This window comes from Babylonia areolata, chromosome 4 (assembly GCF_041734735.1).
Source record: "Babylonia areolata isolate BAREFJ2019XMU chromosome 4, ASM4173473v1, whole genome shotgun sequence".
Classification (NCBI taxonomy): domain Eukaryota; kingdom Metazoa; phylum Mollusca; class Gastropoda; order Neogastropoda; family Buccinidae; genus Babylonia; species Babylonia areolata.
The window spans coordinates 20781123-20803886 of NC_134879.1; the positions used below are offsets into that span (position 1 = coordinate 20781123).

Here is a 22764-nt window from a genome sequence, read left to right on the forward strand (position 1 = left end):
GGCCGTCACCCTACTTATACGGTGGCACAGGTCAACCCAAGACTCGAACCCCAAACCTTGTGCCGCGCATCCTGAAGCACGCTCCCACAGCGCTACGCTGCCAGAATCGAAGGCCCAATCAAGGTAACCTCCCTTGCACAAGCAGACATGTTGGAACAGAACATTCAAAAAGGAGAAATTATGATAGCGTCAGCGCATGGCTGCCAAAGCCATTCGGATCACAAGCAGAGCAATTAAAGTGAACAAATCAATACACAAACTCTTCCAGTGCTCGGTCCATACAGGGAGAGAACTCAGTAACCTATTATTGCCACAATAGCTTACACGGAATACACTAACTTCTGACACGCTGCTAACAGCGGCCACTTACGCAGGTTTAAGGACCTATCGAAACAGTATTTCCCCCCAACGTCTCCCTCACATTCCCGATACTAACATCAGCTTGTAAGCTTTACATATCCAACGTACACTCTGTCGAACAAATTACGGAGATTATACTATTCCCTCACACTTCCTCACAAGTGTATTAATATAAACTCAAACCCGTAACTCACGGAATGATAATTATAACACTGGACCGTTACACGACAGTCTGTAACATCAGGTAATCGTAACAGTTTCATAAAGTGACCCCAGCCACTGTCCAACCCACAGACCTCCCAAAAGTGGAAAAGACAACTACAGACACTCGAAACAGTTACCGCCTGATACAAGGTTACCTCACGACAGCTTGTGATGGGCGAAGGTGGTGACTTGTGTGGGACCTTCAGCCGGGCACTGCAGCCTCTGCTCACCGGCTTGCTAAAAATCAGGCAGAGGTTCTGGCTGGCCAAGAATTCCTCTCCATCAGCCTTCCGGGCCTCTGCCACAAGGTCCGCGCTCTCTGACGTCTCAGAGTCAAGTCACACCTGATCACAGTCAGCTGCAGCCAGGTAAACGGCAGTTGAGCGCGAGTTCTGCACTTGGCACGCTAACCGGCCAAAACACACATTGCACGCACTGCACTGCAGTTGCAGTCATGCCAATGTGACAAGAGCCCTCTCGCTCCTACAGAGCGGTGTGTGCACGTGCTGCACAACTCTTACACAGGTAAAACGAGTGTGCATACACACGCTTTTACCAAACCAAGAACATGTCAGAAAACATGATCTAGAGAAACTGGGATTCGAACTCCCAGCCATCGGAACTAACACCACTTTCACCGGCCACTGAGCCATACTAAATCGCTCGCACTTCCGCCTATACTTCCGCAGCAACGAAAGGTTGGGCTGATCCGTGACAGAGAGCATGACTAAAACGATGAAAAAACAAACAAACAAAAAACAAAAAAACAACAACAACAACAAAAACCCCCGAGGTCAGGATAACTTCTACGAAAATGGATTTCCCCAATCTTCGTCATAAAGGGAGCAAACCAAGTTTGTAACAACAGGAGATGGGTTTATTTTCGATAGCCTCCCTTACGTGCCCTATAGCAGAACTTTTCCCGCCATCAGAGATTCCACAGATCGAGTGATCCGACTGTCTTTCCGACTTACACACACACACACACACACACACACACACACACACACACACACACACACACACACACACACACACACACACACACACACACACACACACACACACACACACACACACACACACACACACACACACACACACACACACACACACACACATTCTCTCTCTCTCAGCTCTCTCTCTTTCAGGCTCTCTGACTAACACTGCCACGGCACACTGGCAGCACACCGCGCACTCACTGGCACCGGCACACACACTGCATCTGCCGAAACACTGACAGACACTGACAGACACACACAGACACACAGACACTGACAGACACACAGACACTGACAGACACACAGACACTGACAGACACACATAGACACACACAGACACTGACACGGCAAACACACAGACACACACACACACACACACACACACACACACACACACTCACACACACACACACACACATATATATATATATATATATATATATATATATATATATGTACATACATACATACACTAGTATACACGTCGCGTGCTTGCGCTTCGCACTTTGTTCTTTGATGTGTTTTTTGTCAGTTGTTGTTGTTTTCAAACTTGAAAAAGGCTGAAGTTGAGTGCCTAATGACTCGCAGATTCTTGACTGACACGCTGCGGGTTATTTGCCTGTATGGTCAAATGAAAAACTGCCATCCGATCAACACGAAAGTTTCGCGCCCGCGAAGATATTGTCCACTGACTGCCGGTAGACTGGTGTGTCACACGGTCACTTGATTCAGTTGGCGGGTGGGGGGGGGGGGGGGGGGGGGGGGGGGGGGGGGGCACTAATCTTTAGAGAAAAAAAAAAAAGAAGAGGAAGAAAACGCACACCATTCTACCACTGAGACGTATTCGTCAGTTGCCGGCTGTACCATTTCTTTTGAGGATTTAAAGGACAAGCACACTGACACGCGTGGCCACACACACAAGCACACACACACACACACACACACACACACACACACACACACACACGCTCCTGTGCTGATGCAGAGACACAAACTGACACTGTGACGGCCGCACCGCTAAGGAACATTGTGAGTTACAGGCCGTGCAGATGTTTAACACAGACCCACGTTCAACACTCATCACACGGAACACAGCTCACGTCAAACGATTATCTCGGACCACTAAAGACAGCGCGTGCATGTAACACCATCACACTGACGGTGATTGACAGTCCGCAGAATCACGCCATTGCGCAAGAGCAGGGGTGGGAAAATCTAGCGAGGGCATTTTTTCACGGGACACGGGACTAAAATAATCGGCCAGTAGCAGACAAGAAACAATCGATGCTGCTTTCAGTGGCGGTACCCAACTGACAGCTCCTTCGCGAGCCTTTTGCCGACAGGTTTCACCCGTTCAACAGGTTTTGGCTGAAAAAATAATCAGTGTTTGAGTCCGTTGCTCTCTGAACACTGTCCATGAAATAAACGAAAATATTTAAAGAGTTGCTATGATGAGCGAAAAGATGGTCAAAGGGTCAGAGGTAAAGCAACTAATTATTGCGCATGCGCAAAGCTTAAGCATTTCTGACGGGTTTGCAGAATGTTCACATTACAACTTCCGTGATATTTTTTTGTGCGTTGTGTATTCTCCTGTATTTGTGCTTCTCTCACGGATGGTGGGGATTCTACATGCCTCCCAAAGGTTCGGATACGGCTAGACTCGACCCTTAGCTCTTTGTCACTGTCCATCGGTCAGCGGCTGGCGGAGAAAATGGTCTATTTCAACGGGTCTATGAAGCTGAAGGTCTGCGAGGCAGTGGATCTGAAGCCAACTGACTTCTCGAATCGGTTAAATTTGCAGTCGAAGGGTCTAATCAGAACTCCCATTTTAGACCCTTACATCTCTATCGGCATCGATGGCATCGACGAGGTTTTTGTCGCCAAATCCACTACAAAAGCAAAGACTACAAAACCAGTGTGGAACGAAGATTTCACATCGGAGGTACACAACGGGAAAAATGTTCATTTGACTGTGTTCCATTCCGCCGCCATTCCACCAGACGTATTCGTTGCCGACTGTACCATTTCTTTTGAGGATTTAAAGGACAAGGCGGATCTATGGGTAGGTACCCCGTGATGCCTGGTCTGTGTGCTGTGTCTTGTTGTGTGCTGGTGCTTGATGCACATCACTTACAGCCATGTCGATGCCAGAAAGATGTCTCGCCATTTCTCGGGCATATTTCACGGAACAGTTCCAGGCTCGCATCATTTGTTATTCCAGAAAATCAGTCTTGTTTTGTGCCGTATGGGGAGCTTGAGCGACACTAATGTGCGTTGAACAGATGGTAGATGTGTACAGTGTGTGTGATGTTTTCCTGTGCATTATAGGATGACGGGTGTTATTGTGTGCAGATCGACTTGGAACCGAACGGAAAGGTGCATGTTCAGATAGAACTGAATGGATCGACCTCGGAAGGTGAGTGTGCAGTCCCTCTCCTCCCCCCTCTCCCTCCGTGCTTTATCATTATCATACACATTCCATCTGGGCCCCAGGCGGCCAGCCGATCCCGTTAGCCGTTAAGTATCGGTTGGCCCAGTTTAACGAGGTGGTGTAAAGAAGGGGGCAGTGTGGAGGCTGTGCCGAGAGTTCGAGATGTGTCAGAGAGCTCTGGATGCGGAATGAGCAGCAGGGCAGGAAGAGTGCGTGACGCGGGCTCTGTCTGTTCTCTTCTCGCCAGGCTGCTGCTGCCACTGGCTGACTCCGCACACTCCTCTGCTTATGCTAATGAGCAGATCTATGGCTGGTTGAAGGAATAGGACTGTGGGCTTTTCATGAATTGGACAGTCACCCATGGTGACTTAGGCTCTAGTTCCAGAGGAGGGACCGGAAGGGGAGGGTTCTATACACGTATACATGTACCATTATTTTGGTCAGATCAACCCACTCACAAGTTTTCAGTTAACTGATTAACAATGGTAGGTAGCAGTGAAACTGAAAGAGTTGAATTTATGAATTTTAAAAATTACACAAGCCCATTCTTTTACAGTTTTAATCAATCAAAGATTTAGCTCACAATCATTCTGATAATAACTAACAGGTTTGAAATAAACACAGGTTGAGATCATTGAGCATTGTTATGAATTCCCATGCACTATTTTACAAAAAACGTTAAAAAGTATTTCAACATAAAATATAAGTGTCATTGTTACTGTTGAAATCTCAGACTTTAACATGGCAGCCCACTAGTTCTCAAAAAGCAATGACCCCTTGAACATCATTATACCCCCTTTCTCTCCCTACCCCCCCCCCCCCACCCCCCCAACACACACACACACACATACACACACATACAGACAGACTGACAAACACACTCAGACATATGCACATCTACAGACACACACTCATGCTCACACTTGATAGCGCACACACTCACATACAAACACACACACACACACACACACACACACACACACACACACACAACCATGCGTGTACACACACACTTACGTATGCACACTCATGCACACAAACACACACATGCAGGCATGCACCTGCAGACACCCCCACCTTCTAGGCAGCCGTACTCAGTTTTGGGGGATGTGCATGCTGGGTTTGTTCATATGGATATTTGATAATTTGCATCCGTGCAATGATTCATACATATGAAGGGGATGTAGATATATATGACACAGCACTTTGCATATTTGTTGACCAGGGAGATAGTCATTAAACTGTTGACCACATTACTGTGTTTATTAAAACCACTTTGTTAACCAATGGCCATTTTACTGTGTCAGATGGTCTGTCAAAGCCACTGTGTCAGCTATTGGCCATGCTTTTGTGTCAGATGGTCTGTCCAGAATTACTGTATAGGCATTTTACTTTGTCAGATCTGTAAGAAAAAATAATAATTAAAAAATGTCAAAAGCCTCTTTGTAAGCTGACAGCCATTTCACTGCATCAGATAAAATATTTTTAAAAATCGATCAAAGCCACTTTGTCAGCTGAAAGCAACTCTTCTAGGTCAAATTAGAGCTAGAAATTCATGGATGATTTTAATTAATTAAGTATAGGAGACAAGTAGATCTATTTAAAAAAAAAAAAAAAGAAGAAAAAAGAAAAAAAAGATAAAGGTCTATTTGTCCCCCTCAATTTTCTACCTGTCTCAGATAGACCTAATCAGCTATCAGTATGTACCTGTCTCAGATAGACATCATCAGCCATCAGTATACCTGTCTCATATAGACCTCATCAGCCATCAGTATACCTGTCTCAGATAGACCTCCTCAGCCATCAGTATATCTGTCTCAGATAGACCTCATCAACCATCAGTATACCTGTCTCAGATAGACCTCCTCAGCCATCAGTATATCTGTCTCAGATAGACCTCATCAACCATCAGTATACCTGTCTCAGATAGACATCATCAGCCATCAGTATACCTGTCTCATAAAGTCATATAGACCTCATCAGCCATCAGTATACCTGTCTCAGATAGACATCATCAGCCATCAGTATACCTGTCTCAGATAGACATCATCAGCCATCAGTATACCTGTGTCAGACATCAGTATACCTGTCTCATAAAGTCATATAGACCTCATCAGCCATCAGTATACCTGTCTCAGATAGACATCATCAGCCATCAGTATACCTGTCTCAGATAGACATCATCAGCCATCAGTATACCTGTGTCAGATAGACATAATCACCCATCAGTGTGCCTGTATCTTGTGGCTCCACGATCCTTCCCTCAATCTTTACAAAGTCACATGTATTAGAGGAGATGAAGAGCCAGGATGGGGATGAAGGGGTTAAGGCCAGACACAGTAGTACAAAAACGTATGAAATAAACTTGAAGTTTATGGCATTCTGTGACACGGTATGCAAAGATATTGGACTAAACATGTCTAAAAAGGTCATTTTGTGCAATTTGTCGTGACAGTTACCATGGAAACGAATCCAAAATGGCCGACCAAAAAAAAAGCTTAGAACTTTGGTACCTTTACAGATATGTTATTTCTGTTTGTTTTATTTGATTTATTTGTATTTGTTCTTTATTATAGTGCAGTGGTATTTTGGAATTTGAATAAATACATTTATTATTATTTTTTTGTTGAAATGAGTATAAATTCCTTGACATCATTTTTTTCAAATGAGTGTATTTTCATTCTTTTACTAGTACTATACAAACCACTGCACTGTAATAAAGATGAGTACATAAAGAAGGAAAGTACTAAGTTTGAACATGCTATCTTTTAAAGTTTTTGAGCATTAGCATTTTGAAAAATGGTATTACTAGGACAAAACACAAAACTGAGAAAACGGGAAAAGAAAGAGATGTGCTTGTACTCACAAGAAATCACACATGTTGATGCTGTTTAAAGCTTTATTTAAGTGAATATAGTACCCAGGTGAAACGGACTATAAAGATTAGATGTTGAAGAGACAAATTATGTGAAAAAACGAAAATCACAAAAAATCATGATTTTGGTCAAAATTTCACTACAGTGTCTGGCCTTAAAGTGGAAAAGGGAGGGACGTAAGTGCTAGTGGTGTGTACAGAAGCAGACTGCTCATTCACCCTTTCACTGACAGTCAATAATTATTTGCCCATCAGACAAGTGGAGAGAATATTTATTTCCATTTGTCTGCCAGGTTTCGTTGTCCTGAACAATCGGTTAGGCAGTTATTTCAAGCCCAGCAAGAAAATTAACTTGTCTGTCAAAAGAAATAGCCACTGTGTTGGCTGAAGCCAGTGAAGGACACTGTTGTTTGTGTCAGTCTGTCAAAAACCTGTGTGTAAAATGATTCAGTCCAAAATAGTCCTTGTTCAGTTCATCATAAATGCTGCTGTTTAGTTTATGTTTTGAAATATCTATTTCTGTTAATGACAGGGAGAAACCTTTACTTTAAGTTTAATGTTGTTTGTTTGAATGACACTGATGAATGTTATTTTAAAATGCTGTTCATGTTGTGATGACTTCTTGTTATGACAGCTCTTGTTGTGACAGTCTGTTCATGTTATGACGACTGTCAGTGTTGTGACAACAGTCACTTTGTTCATGTTGTTCTGGTAGTCACTTTGTTCATGTTGTGATGACACGACAGACAGTTTGTTCATGTTGTGGTGACAGAAGACAGTTTGTTCATGTTGTGATGACAGTTTGTTCGTGTTGTGATGACAGCTTGTTCATGTTGTGATGACAGCTTGTTCACAGATGGCAGCTTCTTCATGTTGTGATGACAGCTTGTTCACAGATGACAGCTTGTTCATGTTGTGATGACAGTTTGTTCATGTTGTGATGACAGTTGGTTCATGTTGTGATGACAGTTTGTTCATGTTGTGATGACAGTCAGTTTGTTCATGTTGTGATGACAGTTTGTTCATGTTGTGATGACAGTCAGTTTGTTCATGTTGTGATGACAGCCTGTTCATGTTGTGATGACAGTCAGTTTGTTCATGTTGTGATGACAGTTTGTTCATGTTGTGATGACAGTCAGTTTGTTCATGTTGTGATGACAGCTTATTCATGTTTGTTCGTGTTGTGATGATAGTTGGTTCATGTTGTGACAACAGTCAGTTTGCTCATGTTGTGACGACAGTGTGTTCATGTTGTGATGACAGTATGTTCATGTTGTGACGACAGTGTGTTCATGTTGTGATGACAGTATGTTCATGTTGTGATGACAGTCCATGTTTCTTTGCAGAAACGGTGGACCCAGGAGGGGGGTCTGGCCGGGCCAACAGTAAGTAGTAGTTTTTTTTTGTTTTTTGTTTTGTTTTGTTGTGTGTTTTTTTTTTGTTTTTTTTTTTGGGGGGGGGTTGTGTGTGTGTGTGTGTGATGTGTATATGGTGTGTATGTGTGTGTGTGTGATGTGTATATGGTGTGTGTGTGTGTGGTGTGTGTATCTGTGTGTGTGTCTGTGTGTGTTGTACAAATCTGTAGTTGATTTTTATGGATGTGTAGGTGTTGGTGTGTGATGTTGTGTGGTGTATGTCAGTGAGTGTGTGCGTGATTTTTATGAACACATTCCCATTTCCATTTTCATGCTTGAGTTGATCTTGATCATAGAACCCTGGCTGATTTTTCTAACCATCACCCCCCCCACACCCCACCCTCCCCTGTTGAGGTTGATGTTACTTATGTCGCTCTGTTCCTCTGTTGTTTAAGGAGGGAGAATGCTATATAATAACTGTAATTTTTATTTCATTATTAAATGTGCATGGTTATTTTGATCGTCTCCTCAGTTGTCCATGGATCTGTTCCTATCCTTTACCTTTGGAACTCTTTAGCCAGATTGAAGTGTTTTGCAGGTATCTTTCATGGCTGGTTGACACCAAGATATAATATTAGATATGAAATCAAATCATGTTGACTAAAGTCCAGCAGACCGCAAAAGGGGCATCTCAGGGCTGGGATAGAAAATGAAAGGACAGCCATGTCAAGTATTCTGGAACCTGAATGGACTTCAGTATCAGCAGCAGCATCACCTCATTCATCATTCATCATTCATCAACACTGAAACATAGAAAACCATTTCTCAAATCATGGGGCATAAAAAAAAGAAAATTTAAAAAAAAACCATCACCACCCGAGTGAGGTAGAAAATGCTAGGCATAGCTACTGCTACTCTGGGAATTTCCAGGTTTCAGTTCAGGCAAGATCTGTTTGTTCAGTGTTTTCTGACAAGCCACGAAGCCTGCAGCCTGAAAAGCCTATGTTGTTAAAACTTACATTTACTTGTTGATACTTCAGTCATTGTTTTTTGTGTTTTTTTTTAATGTAATGATAAATCATTGAAACTTCATGGGACACTGAACTTCTTGGTGTTCACAGCTTCACCAGCAGTCCAGTTTTGGAAATGAACGACGTTGTTTTCTCCATTTCTTAATGGCTGCCATATAGTTTGGACTGGATACTAAACAGAAAATTATGAACAAAATGATATGAAATGAAAGGAAGATTTTTTTTAGACGGGCGCAATAGCCAAGTGGTTAAAGCGTTGGACTGTCAATCTGAGGGTCCCGGGTTCGAATCACGGTGACGGCGCCTGGTGGGTAAAGGGTGGAGATTTTTACGATCTCCCAGGTCAACATATGTGCAGACCTGCTAGTGCCTGAACCCCCTTTGTGTGTATATGCAAGCAGAAGATCAAATACGCACGTTAAAGATCCTGTAATCCATGTCAGCGTTCGGTGGGTTATGGAAACAAGAACATACCCAGCATGCACACCCCAGAAAACGGAGTATGGCTGCCTACATGGCGGGGTAAAAACGGTCATACACGTAAAAGCCCACTCGTGTGCATACAAGTGAACGCAGAAGAAGAAGAAGAAAGGAAGATTGCAGTCTGGCTGTGTTGATATACTGCTTTTGACTTGAGCAAGAATGGATGGCAGCACTCCTGAAAGTTTGACAGCTGGTAGGAGAGTGACTGTTCGTTAGCCAAGAACAGACCACGCTCCAGTGAATCAGTGCCAAGGACCTTGAACATGTTGATAAAAGAGTTAAAGAGGTGGACAAGTTGATCCTTAGTACAGGGGGCACCGATGAATACTTGTGAAAAGTTCAGGCGGCCTTTCCTGTTCTTCACATGGTTTGGAAATCACCGTCCATTTCCACTTAGCATAAATCCAGACATCTTTCCAAGTGTAAGGAGAAGTAGGTTCCGTCATTCAGCTCCGAGGTTTGGGGAACAGCAAAGTGTGTCCCAGACCAGAAAGGTTCAGATGGTTGTCAGCCACTGGCTGGGACACTGACAGATCTTTCACCTGCTGGGGTCTGACAGTGCCAAGAAAATCTTGTGGATCCAGAGGTAACACAAAGTAAACCATTCAGGATCTGGAGTATGGTTTAGTCCAGAATAGTTACACCCCAAAAATTAGTGTGTGTGGAAAGAATTATTTTTCTTATATGTTTTAATCCAGAGTTGATGTTGGTGAAGCATTTCCAGAGAAAATTGATTTGTTAAACTTGAAGTTAACCACAGACACACTGGTTGTAAACATATATACCACATGGACTGTTAACTGAATAAGGGTTATTAGATGGACTCACTCCACAAAATATTCAAACTGCTATGTGCTGTAATCTAAACAGGACTCTGGTATTCAGCCAAAAGTGACTCCACAAAATATTCAAACTGCTATGTGCTGTAATCTAAACAGGACTCTGGTGTTCAGCCAAAAGTGAAGTTTGAGAGGGTATAGCTGTGCTCAAGTGTCATAGTCATGTGAAGTATTGCTCAAGATGTCAGCTCAGTCACTGACTGTATGAAGGTGAGAGTATATGTATCTGTTTTCTGGCATCATCTGATACACCACAACTTGATCATGAAGGGAAATGTTGGATTGGAAAAGCTGCTGCAGCAAAATAAAGGAGTAGCAAGAAAAGTTTCCTGAGTCTCCAGCTGAGATTCTATCACTTGCGTGTTCCCTTCCTGCTACTCTACAGCTGCAAGTGTTGGAACCCACACAGGAGAAAAATTGGATTCTTTTCTTAGCAAATAATGCCTGCATAAAATCCAAGACATCAAGTGACATGATTTCATTTCCAATGACTGTTGTGCCCACCTTGTGGTGCAACGAGGAGGAAAACCTGGCCCTGTGGAGCTCCAGGAGAAGCTCTGGGGATCACATGCTGCATTGCAGAAGACAACAGACTTCGCGTTGGAGACCGGATCAACCATCTGACAGTATGACCTGGGGAACGTAGAAGAATGTCCAGTGAATAGGTCTGAGAGAGATCTCATGAGCCTCTCCTGTCAGTCATCATCTTCAGACAATGTCTTCTGCTGGTCTTCACATCCATGGAGGTTCTCCTCAGAATGAACTGCATGCCAGGCTGTGAACATGGACATCTGCAAGTCGGAGAAAGAGGAGACGGTCCATGATATACTGGCAGCAAACAGTGGAGACTGACCTCAGACTTGTTTACAGATAATAGGGTGACACCAGCAAACAGTAGAGTCCTCAGTCTTGTTGACAGATGTTGGGGTGACACCAGCAAACAGTGGAGAAAGACCTCAGACTTGTCAACAGATGAAAGGGTGACACCAGCAAACAGTGGAGAAAGACCTCAGACTTGTCAACAGATGAAAGGGTGACACCAGCAAACAGCGGAGGCAGACCTCAGACTTGTTGACAGATAATAGGGTGACACCAGCAAACAGCGGAGACATCAACAGATGATAGGGTGACACCAGCAAACAGTGGACAAAGACCTCAGACTTGTCGACAGATGATGGGGTGACACCAGCAAACAGTAGAGTCCTCAGTCTTGTTGACAGATGTTGGGGTGACACCAGCAAACAGTGGAGAAAGACCTCAGACTTGTCAACAGATGAAAGGGTGACACCAGCAAACAGTGGAGAAAGACCTCAGACTTGTCAACAGATGAAAGGGTGACACCAGCAAACAGTGGAGAAAGACCTCACAACTTGTCAGCAGATGATGGGGTGACACCAGCAAACAGTGGAGACAGACCTCAGACTTGTTGACAGATAATAGGGTGACACCAGCAAACAGTGGAGACATCAACAGATGGTAGGGTGACACCAGCAAACAGTGGACAAAGACCTCAGACTTGTCGACAGATGATGGGGTGACACCAGCAAACAGTGGAGAAAGACCTCAGACTTGTCAACAGATGATGGAGTGACACCAGTAAACTGGCTAAGGACTGTGCACTTGTCTTGACTGCCTCCTGTCCAACAATGTGGCAAGAATCTATGGCATCTAAGAAAATCTATTATGGATATATATGTAACTGAGTGGTGTTTGTTGTCTACAGAGCTACAGAGCAGTGTTATGTGGTGTTTGTTGCCTACAGAGCTACAGAGCAGCGTTTGTTGTCCACAGAGCGACAGAGCGGTGTTTGTGGTGTTTGTTGCCTACAGAGCGGTGTTTGTGGTGTTTGTTGCCCACAGAGCTACAGAGCGGTGTTTGTGGTGTTTGTTGCCTACAGAGCGGTGTTTGTTCATTGCCTACAGAGCTACAGAGCGGTGTTTGTTGCCTACAGAGCGGTGTTTGTTGCCTACAGAGCGGTGTTTGTTGCCTACGGAGCGGTGTTTATGGTGTTTGTTGCCTACAGAGCGGTGTTTGTTGCCTACAGAGTGGTGTTTGTTGCCTACAGAGCGGTGTTTGTTGCCTACAGAGGTACAGAGCGGTGTTTGTTGCCAAAGAGCTACAGAGCGGTGTTTATGGTGTTTGTTGCCTACAGAGCGGTGTTTGTTGCCTACAGAGCGGTGTTTGTTGCCTACAGGACTACAGAGCAGTGTTTGTTGCCTACAGAGCGGTGTTTGTTGCCTACAGAGGTACAGAGCGGTGTTTGTTGCCAAAGAGCTACAGAGCGGTGTTTATGGTGTTTGTTGCCTACAGAGCTACAGAGCGGTGTTTGTTGCCTACAGAGCTACAGAGCGGTGTTTGTTTCCTACAGAGCGGTGTTTGTTGCCTACAGAGCGGTGTTTGTTGCCTACAGAGCGGTGTTTGTTGCCTACAGAGCTACAGAGCGGTGTTTGTTGCCTACAGAGCTACAGAGCGGTGTTTGTTGCCTACAGAGCGGTGTTTGTTGCCTACAGAGCAGTGTTTGGTGCCTACAGAGGTACAGAGCGGCGTTTGTTGCCTAAGAGCTACAGAGCGGTGTTTGTTGCCTACAGAGCGGTGTTTGTTGCCTACAGAGCAGTGTTTGGTGCCTACAGAGGTACAGAGCGGTGTTTATGGTGTTTGTTGCCTACAGAGCTACAGAGCGGTGTTTGTGGTGTTTGTTGCCTACAGAGCTACAGAGCGGTGTTTGTGGTGTTTGTTGCCTACAGAGCTGTGTTTGTTGCCTACAGAGCTACAGTGTTGTTTACAGAGCTACAGAGCGGTGTTTGTTGCCTACAGAGCAGTGTTTTGGTATTTGTTACCTACAGAGCTACAGAGCGGTGTTTGTGGTGCTTGTTGCCTACAGAGCGGTGTTTGTTGTCTACAGAGCTACAGAGTGGTGTTTGTTGTCTACAGAGCTACAGAGCAGTGTTTGCAGAGTTGTTGCCTGCAGAGCGGTGTTTGTTGCCTACAGAGCGGTGTTTGTTGCCTGCAGAGCTACAGTGTTGTTTACAGAGTTACAGAGCAGTGTTTGTTGTCTACAGAGCTACAGAGCGGTGTTTGTTGCCTACAGAGCGGTGTTTGTTGCCTACAGAGCTACAGAGCGGTGTTTGTTGCCTACAGAGCTACAGAGCGGTGTTTGTTGTCTACAGAGCGGGACCGGGTGTTCAAGGAGAAGGAGGGCATGCTGAACCGGCGGCGTGGTGCCATGCGGCGCAGAGTGCACGAGGTGAAAGGTCACAAGTTCATGGCCGTGTTCTTCCCACAGCCCACCTTTTGCTCTTTATGTAAAGACTTCATGTGGTGAGTAACCTTTTCTTTTTAAATTCTTTTTTTTAATTTTCATTGAATTTTATTAACGTTTGGCACGCTCTCAAGGCTGGTCTGATCAGGCAGTTAAAAAGTCTTAACTCACTAAGTACGGCCAGTCCTCTCTTCTCCTCTACACAGACCCCTCGGATGTCCAGTGGGTGTCTGAATGACCCAACCTTTAGCTTCCATTGTCAGAATTGTGGTATTCTTTGTCAACATTCACCTCTTCATTGTAAGAGCCTTCCGCTTGTTATACTTTGATGGTGGTAATTGGGGAGAAACGCTGTTAACGTCGTCTCTTTCGCCGTTCGTATGGAAAAAGTTAATCTTTGTGGGGGAACAAAGCTCTGTACATAGCTTTGAGGACAACAGTACACTGTAGACCTTTACGTGTTTGCTGTGTTGTGGTGCTTGGTGACCCCCAACAGCTTTTGAAGAAAGGAAAGAAACAAGCCAGCAAGTCGTCCTGCTGCCCAGGGGTGTTGTTTCCTGCGTGAGAAAAAAATGTCATTCTTCAGGAGAAGGGGTGGTGGTGCCATTGTCTCTCTCAGTTAAGTGGTTGAAATAATAATTGAAACATTGTAAACAGTTGATGAAAGGTCTGCTCTTTCCATTGATACCAGAACAGCAGTGTATAACCCAACGTGCTTTCCAGGCCTTCAGTGCATGCTTATATATTTGTGTACCTATCAGAGTGGATTTCTTTTTACATGATTTTGCCAGAGGACAACACTCATTGCCATGGGTTCTTTTTCAGTGCACCAAGTGTGTGCTGCACACAGGACCTCAGTTTATCATCTCATCCAAAGACAGGACACTTAGTTTGATTTTCCTCAAACTTGGGAGAAAGGGCGAGAGCGGGATTCAAACCCCACCCTCTCACAGACTCTCAGTATTGGCAGCTGAGCATCTTAACCATCCCGCCACCTTCTGCCTCCTTTCTCCTCTGGATAGCATTGAATTATTAATGATATTTTTTTTGAAAGTATCTTTGTTTTCTTCTGTTTGTTGTTGTTGGTGGTGGTGGTGGTTTTCATTTTCTGTCTTCTGTTGGAGAAGATGAGAGGCGTTTGTACAGGTGGCATGTTCTCTGTGTTGCAGGGGGTTGTGTAAACAAGGCTACCAGTGTCAAGGTAAGCAAGACTAGCAATGCAGCAGAGCACAACACAGCACCTCATTGCACAGTGCAGCACAACATAGCACCTCACTGCACAGTGCAGCACAACGTAGCACTTCATTGCACAGTGCGGCACAACACAGTACTTCATTGCACAGTGCGGCACAACATAGCGCCTCATTGCACACACAACATAGCGCCTCACTGCACAGTGCAGCACAACATAGCACCTCATTGCACAGTGCAGCACAACATAGCACCTCATTGCACAGTGCGGCACAACATCGCGCCTCAATGCACAATGCAGCACAACATAATGCCTCACTGCACAGTGCAGCACAACATAGCACCTCATTGCACAGTGCAGCACAACATAGCACCTCACTGCACAGTGCAGCACAACATAGCACCTCACTGCACAGTGCAGCACAACATGGCACCTCACTGCACAGTGCAGCACAACACAGCACCTCACTTCACAGTGCAGCACAACATAGCACCTCACTGCACAGTGCAACACAACATGGCACCTCACTGCACAGTGCAGCACAACATAGCACCTCACTGCACAGTGCAGCACAACATAGCACCTCACTGCACAGTGCAGCACAACACAGCACCTCACTGCACAGTGCGGCACAATATAGCACCTCACTGCACAGTGCAGCACAATATAGCACCTCACTGCACAGTGCAGCACAACATGGCACCTCACTGCACAGTGCAGCACAGCATGGCACCTCACTGCGCAGTGCAGCACAACATAGCACCTCACTGCACAGTGCAGCACAACATAGTAGAATAGCACTTCATTGCAGTATTCAGTACAACAGAGCACCTCATTGCAGGATTCAGTACAACAGAGCACCTCATTGCAAGATGCAGTACAACAAAGCACAACATAGCATCTCATTGCACAGTGAAGTACAATAGAGCACAACATAGCACCTCATTGCACAGAGCAATACAACAGAGCACAACATAGCATCTCATTGCACAGTGTAGTACAATAGAGCACAACATAGCGCCTCATTGCACAGTGAAGTACAACAAAGCACAACATAGCATCTCATTGCACAATGAAGTACACCAGAGCACAACATAGCACCTCATTGCACAGTGAAGTACACCAGAGCACAACATAGCACCTCATTGCACAATGCAATACAACAGAGCACAACATAACGCCTCATTGCACAATGCAGTACAACAGAGCACCTCATTGCACAATGCAATACAACAGAGCACCTCACAATACAGCGCTGATCTGTATAGCACAGAAGCACACCCTTTGAAACCATGGCAACTCATCACACCATGCCAACCACAACACAACACATTACACTTCATCACACAACACTACACTACACCACACTGCACTACACCAAACCACACCCAGGCTTGAATCCATCTGTATTGAACTTATGTTGTTTGTTCACTGTTTGTGAAGTTGAGCCCTCTGTGTGTGTTGCAGTATGTACATGTGTGGTACACAAGCGCTGCCACCAGAGCGTGGTCACCAAATGTCCTGGCTCCAAAGCCAACGCCGATGCTGAGGTGAGCAGCTATCATACAGGCTGTACTCCTAGGTAGAATAGAATGAAATAGAATGGAATATGTTAGTAATATCTCATTTTAGCATCCTAAATTCCTGGATCTATATGCACAGTGTATTGTATAATAGTATATTGCAATGCAGGCATGCATCACAAATCAGTTGACTTTTGTCATCCATTCCAAGTTGGTAAATTGTTGTGTAAATTGCCTGAAAAACCACTGTCATAACCCCTTACTAACCAGATAACGACATCACATGCTTTCCTGTACACTTTGAGGTGGTAAACTGTTGAGTAAATTGCCTGAAAAACCACTGTCATAACCCCTTACTAACCTGATAACGACATCACATGCTTTCCTGTGGAGTCGCAAAATTGCAGTTACGGGAAAGCTTGCAATGCTAAAATTGGACATAACTGAATATGTCTCTATTACCAAGTGTACCAGGGTCACAAGGAGTATTTGGAGGGGGGGGGGGGGATAGATCTTTACACTCCTGCTTCTTGTGTGCTGACAATTCCTTGGAGAAACCAAAATCACAAGGTCTTTCTCCTGTCTTGGCCCAGTGGTATGGAGCGAACTGTCCCTCTCAGTCTGTCACAAGGAGTCCTCAGTTCAATTTAAAGTCTCTCAAAGCACATGTCTTCTGTTGAGCCTACCATCCCATTGACTGATATGCTTCTTCAACTTCTGTCCGTGGTGTTTTTGCCTGTGCGCGTGTTGCTTGCATGTTTGTGTGTGTGTGTAAACACGCTTGTCTGTGTGTGGTGTGCTTCATGCAGTTATGTTCATTTTATTTTGTTTTGTTTTGTTTTATTTAATTTGGGTCTCAGATTTTAGAACTTTTTTTTTCTATATTTGATGAAGGATGTTGGAGGTCCGTAAAGTTTGGGACTATATAACAAAGGGGGCTGTGTAACAAAGGGGGCTGTGTAACAAAGGGGGCTGTGTAACAAAGGGGACTGACTATGTAACAAAGGGGGCTATGTAACAAAGGAGGCTGTGTTACAAAGGGGGCTGACTATGTAACAAAAGGGGCTGACTATGTAACAAAGGGGGCTGTGTTACAAAGGGTGCACTCCACACTTCCCTTTGTAACCAGTCCCTGGTGTCAGCTGGGCCCAGGAGTTACAGATACCTGCAGTGGTGGTAGGGAAATTCCAGCAACACTGCCAAAGACGCATTACATACAGTGGGTAACTGTTGACCGTGTGGCCCCAATCTTGCCATTTGACCCCATGGCACACTCATCTGTTGAGTTGACTTGGCCACGGGCCGATAAAAACTCGCCTGAGGTGGGGCTCGAGTTTGAGTCCTCCCAGTCATTGGTCAGTGACGTTATTGACTTTGCCATGGTAATTGGTTTAATGATTTTTTTTTATTCCCATTTACCTACACCTTCATTGTTTATTTCCTTTTGTTGTATCTTTCAATTGGCACCTGAAATTTTTCTTAAAGTCATGTGTGTGATTGTGTTGGAAGTCATGTGTGTAATTGTGCTGGAAGTCATGTGTGTAACTGTGCTGGAAGTCATGTGTTTAACTGTGCTGGAAGTCATGTGTGTAGTGTAATTGTGCTGGAAGTCATGTGTGTAATTGTGCTGGAAGTCATGTGTGTAACTGTGCTGGAAGTCATGTGTGTAGTTTAACTGTGCTGGAAGTCATGTGTGTAGTGTAATTGTGTTGGAAGTCATGTGTGTAATTGTGCTGGAAGTCATGTATGTAACTGTGCTGGAAGTCATGTGTGCAGTGTAACTGTGCTGGAAGTCATGTGTGTAACTGTGCTGGAAGTCATGTGTGTAGTGTAATTGTGCTGGAAGTCATGTGTGTAATTGTGCTGGAAGTCATGTGTGTAATTGTGCATGTCAGGGCTTCTTGGGACCCCAGGGCCACCCTGACCCTAATTCTGGGGAGTTCCAGACGATCCTCAGAGGGCCACCCTGACCCTAATTCTGGGGAGTTCCAGACGATCCTCAAAGAGTTACTCTGATCAGGATGTTGCATGTTCCGATTAGATCAGAATTGCTACAACAAGGGTCACAACAGCCAAGTGATTAAAGTGTTGTCCTAGGTTCGAATCCTGGCGACGGCGCCTGGTTGGTAAAGGGTGGAGATTTTTCCAATCTCCCAGGTCAACATATGTGCACACCTGCTAGTGCCTGACCCCCGCCCCTCCTTCATGTGTGTGCACATGCAGAAGATCAAATACGCACATTTAAGACTTTGTAATCCATGTCCGTATTTGGTGTGCTTTGGAAACAAGAACATACCCAGCATGCACACACACCCCCACCCCTGAAAATGAAATATGGCTGCTTACATGGCAGGGGTAAAAATGGTCATACACCTGAAAGCCCACTCATGTACACAAGTGAACGTGGAAATCACACCCCATAAACAAAGAAGAAGAATTGCTACAACAAAAATGGCAGGCGTAGTTTCTGCTTCTGGACAAAATGGTCTTGGTTTCACGGCCCAGAAGTGCTGAAAGGAAAGAACTGTTCTGTAGCAGATGATCCTCGTGTCTGATGAAGCTTCCAAACAGGATTTTCACTCTTTATGCCTTCAGTCTTGAAATTGTTAGAATGTCCAAGGGACCCACTCAGGGAACTTGCAGTACGTCTTTTCTATTTTCACAGCATCAGAGAAACATTTATTTATGAACAGAAGCTGTGTGAGTGAGTGCACTTGTGAATGTGCATGCATCCTTGTGTGTGAATATTGTGTTTGTGTTGTTGCTTGACTGGACAATGGGGTCAATGAGAACTGTTGTGTCTGTTTCATGCCAGTCGAGTGGAACGCGGTTCAACATCAATGTCCCCCACCGCTTCAATGTGCACAACTACCGGCGGCCAACATTCTGCGACCACTGTGGCTCCCTGCTGTACGGACTGCTGAAACAGGGCCTGCAGTGCGAGGGTGAGTCGCCCCCTGCTGCTTTGCTTTCTGTTTTTTGCTGCCCCATCATCTGCACCCGTTTCAGTGGCATTACTCCCATGCTGCTCATTCCTAGTCTCCCTGTACATGTAACACCTGGGTTTGTCTGTCGCAGTCCCGGCGCTGGCAGTTCACACAAGAACCATCATGCCTCCTTCTTTGTAATACATGTTAGTAAATGTATTTATGTCACGCTGCATCTTGTGCAGAAACAAATGAAAGCGCTCTTCACCCAGCTTTCTCACATACATGCATGGCTCTGAACCAAAGGGATGAAGGAAAAGTAATGAATACAGGTACACAGAATGCTGAAATGCTGAAGAAACGGGCCAGGAAAAGGGAAGGTGTAGAGGAGCTATTTTGGAAAGAGGGAGGTTTTACTTGACAATTGGGCATGTACTATGCTGTGTTGTCTTTGGTCTTTTCTGGCCAAAAATATTGCCTCATTGAACAGTGTTCACGTTTCTACATATGCATAAAGCACAAGGGAAGGGAACTAACTCCCACAGCATTTCCGGATATGTCTGTTGTGATGTGCAGGAGGAAAAAAACAGTGTATTTTCTGTGTGTTTTCTGCATCAGACTAGCTTGGAAGCCTGCTGAGGCAGTAAACTGTGCAGGGTTGAAGGGGTAAAGCCCTGACATGTCTCCATGTGCTCTAAGCAAACACACATATCATCAACCAGCCGCTGTGGCGAAGTGGTTAGCATCGTAGACAGACGGCTGGGAGGACGCGGGTTTGAATCCCAGCAGAGGTAGGTTTTTCGGCCCGTGGCTGGCTCCTACCCAGAGTTGAGTGTGCTGTGGGCTTAAATGGGGAGACTGGGACGACACAGTCGAGTGTCATGCACTTCAAGGATGCGTCTTTGGGTGTGTTGCTCTAATTACTGGACCAACACTGCAAGTGTCTGTATCTCTCGGGCCTGGTTAACGCAGGGATATCATTATGACAGGAAGTGTGGAGGACAGCCTTGTCACACAGTCCCAAACCAAAATGGACCTCCATAGCAACATCGTCATCGTCATCCTCCTCCTCCATAATCATCATTATAGACAAAAAACAGTCTCAAAGTCTGTGGCCTTTCATGCCCTGCTCTCATGTTGACCTCAGTTTCGATACCCCTTCACTTCTGTGCTTGGGGTGAGTCCTGTCTATGTCTTCAGTGTCGGCAGATTCATGGGGGGCTGTTGTTTGAGGAACGTGGTGGCGGTCTCCACTCTGGGAGGGACGCTCACTCAGTCTGGCTCCGCAACTGAGCCATTATTGTCGTTAGTAGGGGGCTTAATAGGTGGTGCCCTAAGTACGTTAAATCAGAACAGGCACCACTGAACACTACCAAAGTGACTAAGCAGCAGTGCAGGGTTTCCTCTGGTGTGTGGCCTCCTGGCGACCTAACATCGATGGTTCCCTGCAGACTGCTATCGCTGGAACTGTGACGGACGAACCCAAGTGTGGCCGTGTATGGGGGAATCTAAATGAGCGGCGTGTGAGTAATACCACTGAAATGGTGCAGATGACGGGGCAGCAAAAAATAAAAAAAATAAATTTAAAAAAAACATACACGTCATGGTGTTTCTCTCGGGGTTGTCTGTGCATGTGGTGTGTTGACTGGCGCTGTTGGTGTGCCGTGCAGTGTGCCGCATGAACATCCACAAACGGTGCCAGAGAAACGTGGCCAACAACTGCGGCACCAACACGCGCCACATGGCACAGATCCTGCAGGAAATCGGCTTCTTCCAGGAACGCCCCGGCTCCACTGCCAACCCATCCAAAAAGGTACGGAACGGTCAGAGAGGGGGAGAGAGATAGAGAGAGAGAGTTGTCAGAGAGGGAGAGAGAGACAGAGAGTGAGTTGTCAGAGAGGGAGAGAGAGACAGAGAGAGTTGTCAGAGAGGGAGAGAGAGACAGAGAGAGTTGTCAGAGAGGGAGAGAGAGAGAGAGAGTGAGTTGTCAGAGAGGGAGAGAGAGACAGAGTTGTCAGAGAGGGAGAGAGAGACAGAGAGAGTTGTCAGAGAGGGAGAGACAGAGAGAGTTGTCAGAGAGGGAGAGACAGAGAGAGTTGTCAGAGGGAGAGACAGACACAGAGATAGTTGCCAGAGAGGGAGAGAGAGAGACAGAGAGTGAGTTGTCAGAGAGGGAGAGAGAGACAGAGAGAGAGAGTTGTTAGAGAGGGAGAGAGAGACAGAGAGTGAGTTGTCAGAGAGGGAGAGAGACAGAGAGAGAGAGTTGTTAGAGAGGGAGAGAGACAGAGTTGTCAGAGGGAGAGAGAGACACAGAGAGTGAGTTGTCAGAGAGGGAGAGAGACAGAGAGAGTTGTCAGAGGGAGAGAGAGACACATAGATAGTTGTCAGAGAGGGAGAGAGAGAGTTGTCAGAGAGGGAGAGAGAGAGACAGAGAGAGAGAGTTGTTAGAGAGGGAGAGAGACACAGAGAGTGAGTTGTCAGAGAGGGAGAGAGACAGAGAGGGAGAGAGTTGTTAGAGAGGGAGAGAGACAGAGAGAGTGAGTTGTCAGAGAGGGAGAGAGACAGAGAGAGTTGTCAGAGGGAGAGAGAGACACAGAGATAGTTGTCAGAGAGGGAGAGAGAGAGTTGTCAGAGAGGTAGGGACACAGAGAGAGAGTGGGGGTGGGGGTGGGGGGGGGGCTAACATAGAAACAAGAACAGTGGAGAGGAGGGGAAGTGGAGATGTGGTGGTGGTGGTGGGGTGTGGGGGTAACTGATTGACACAGGGTTGCAGCTGGTGTGTCAGAAAAGTACAGATTGATAGAGGACTTATCTTTTGTGAAGGACTTCGATAGACGTCTTTCGGAGGTGTATGAACTATAACTGAAGAATAAAATAATGGTAAATTTGCATTTTGTAACTCATTTTATCACTTCTTTTTTTTTTTTATAACAACTGCCATTATGTTGTATTGGTGCAGGTTATGCAGTGTGTGGTGTGTGTGTGTGGTGTGTGTATGCGAGTGTGTGTGGTGTGTATGTGTGTGAGTGTGTGTGTGGTGTGTGTGTATGTGAGTGGTGTGTTTGGTGTGTGTGAGAGTGTTTGTGTATAGTGCGTTTGTGTGTGTGTGTGAGTGAGTGTGTTCTATTGAAATAGATGCTGTATGTTGTATTGTTTCAGCAGTCAGTGGGAGACTCCCCCAACAAGACGTCCCTAGCACAGGAGGAACATTCCAGTAAGTGTTCTGTTGTTTGTATTCATCCAGGTGGCACTAGTCTTTACCTCAATGTTAGCAGTTCTGTGTT

General features: G+C 45.4%; 1 protein-coding gene across 2 annotated transcripts in view; it reads left to right on the top strand.

Moving 5' to 3' along the window:
- Nucleotides 1–3129: 3129 nt before the first annotated feature.
- LOC143281599 (calcium-independent protein kinase C-like) overlaps nt 3130–22764 on the top strand; it is a 33638-nt gene continuing 14003 nt past the window's right edge. The window contains exons 1-9 of one of the 2 annotated variants that reach the window (XM_076586843.1): nt 3130–3627; nt 3918–3981; nt 8218–8256; nt 13747–13897; nt 15008–15039; nt 16498–16580; nt 19369–19498; nt 21151–21293; nt 22640–22694. In XM_076586843.1, the coding sequence (XP_076442958.1) occupies nt 3277–3627; nt 3918–3981; nt 8218–8256; nt 13747–13897; nt 15008–15039; nt 16498–16580; nt 19369–19498; nt 21151–21293; nt 22640–22694 (1048 nt within the window). In that variant the 5' untranslated portion in view covers nt 3130–3276. The remainder of the gene's footprint in view (nt 3628–3917; nt 3982–8217; nt 8257–13746; nt 13898–15007; nt 15040–16497; nt 16581–19368; nt 19499–21150; nt 21294–22639; nt 22695–22764) is intronic. The other variant, XM_076586844.1, reaches the window with a different exon arrangement.